At 60.9% G+C, this 744-nt stretch overlaps 1 protein-coding gene across 1 annotated transcript in view; it reads right to left on the bottom strand.

The window, feature by feature from the left end:
• Window positions 1-615: 615 nt before the first annotated feature.
• Window positions 616-744, bottom strand: part of LOC118452570 (DNA-directed RNA polymerase II subunit RPB1-like) — a 2452-nt gene continuing 2323 nt past the window's right edge. The window contains exon 3 of the mRNA XM_035897119.1: window positions 616-740. Coding sequence (XP_035753012.1) covers window positions 616-740 — 125 coding nt within the window. The remainder of the gene's footprint in view (window positions 741-744) is intronic.

Here is a 744-nt window from a genome sequence, read left to right as displayed (position 1 = left end):
GAGAGGGGGTTAGCGGCACCCATGGGTGCTCCTCGGGTGGCTGGGGGGACACCTCGAGGAAGCCATGGACCTTCAAACGCATCTACAAGTAGCACCATGAGCATCCTGGACCTTCTAAAGGTCACCATGGAGAACTTCCACGCGCTCCTCAAGATTCCCCAGGAACCTGGGCACCCATGGGTGCTACCCAGCTGCCTGGGTGGACACCCTGGGCACCCGTAAGGCACCCAGAGACCTTCACACATGTCCAGAAGTAGCACCATGGGCATCCTGGACCTTGTAAAGGACACCATGGAGAACTACCAAGAGCTCCTCAAGATCCACCGGGAACCTGGGCACCCATGGGAGCACCCATGGGTGCTACCCAGCTGCCTGGGGGACACCCTGGGCGCTACCCAGCTGCCTGGGGGACACCCTGGGAACCCATAAGGCCACCCTGGGCACCCAGAGACCTTCACACATGTCCACAAGTAGCACCATGGGCATCCCAGACCTTCTAAAGGACACCATGGAGAACTTCCAAGAGCTCCTCAAGATCCACCAGGAACCTGAGCACCCATGGGAGCACCCATGGGTGCTCCCGGGGGGGACACCTCCAGGCAGCCACGGACCTTCTTAGGTGCCTACAGGTGTCATCGCGGTTGTCCTCGACCTCCTAAAGGTCTCCATGGAGATCTCCACGTGCTCCTCAGGACCCACCAGGAACTCCGTCACCCCCATGAGCACCCATGGGTGCCCCCCTGC

Source organism: Egretta garzetta, unplaced genomic scaffold (genome assembly GCF_000687185.1).
Source record: "Egretta garzetta isolate BGI_Z169 unplaced genomic scaffold, ASM68718v1 scaffold1187, whole genome shotgun sequence".
In the NCBI taxonomy this organism is placed as follows: domain Eukaryota; kingdom Metazoa; phylum Chordata; class Aves; order Pelecaniformes; family Ardeidae; genus Egretta; species Egretta garzetta.
Note: the sequence above shows the minus strand (reverse complement) of the source record. Positions and strands in the feature narration are given on the sequence as shown.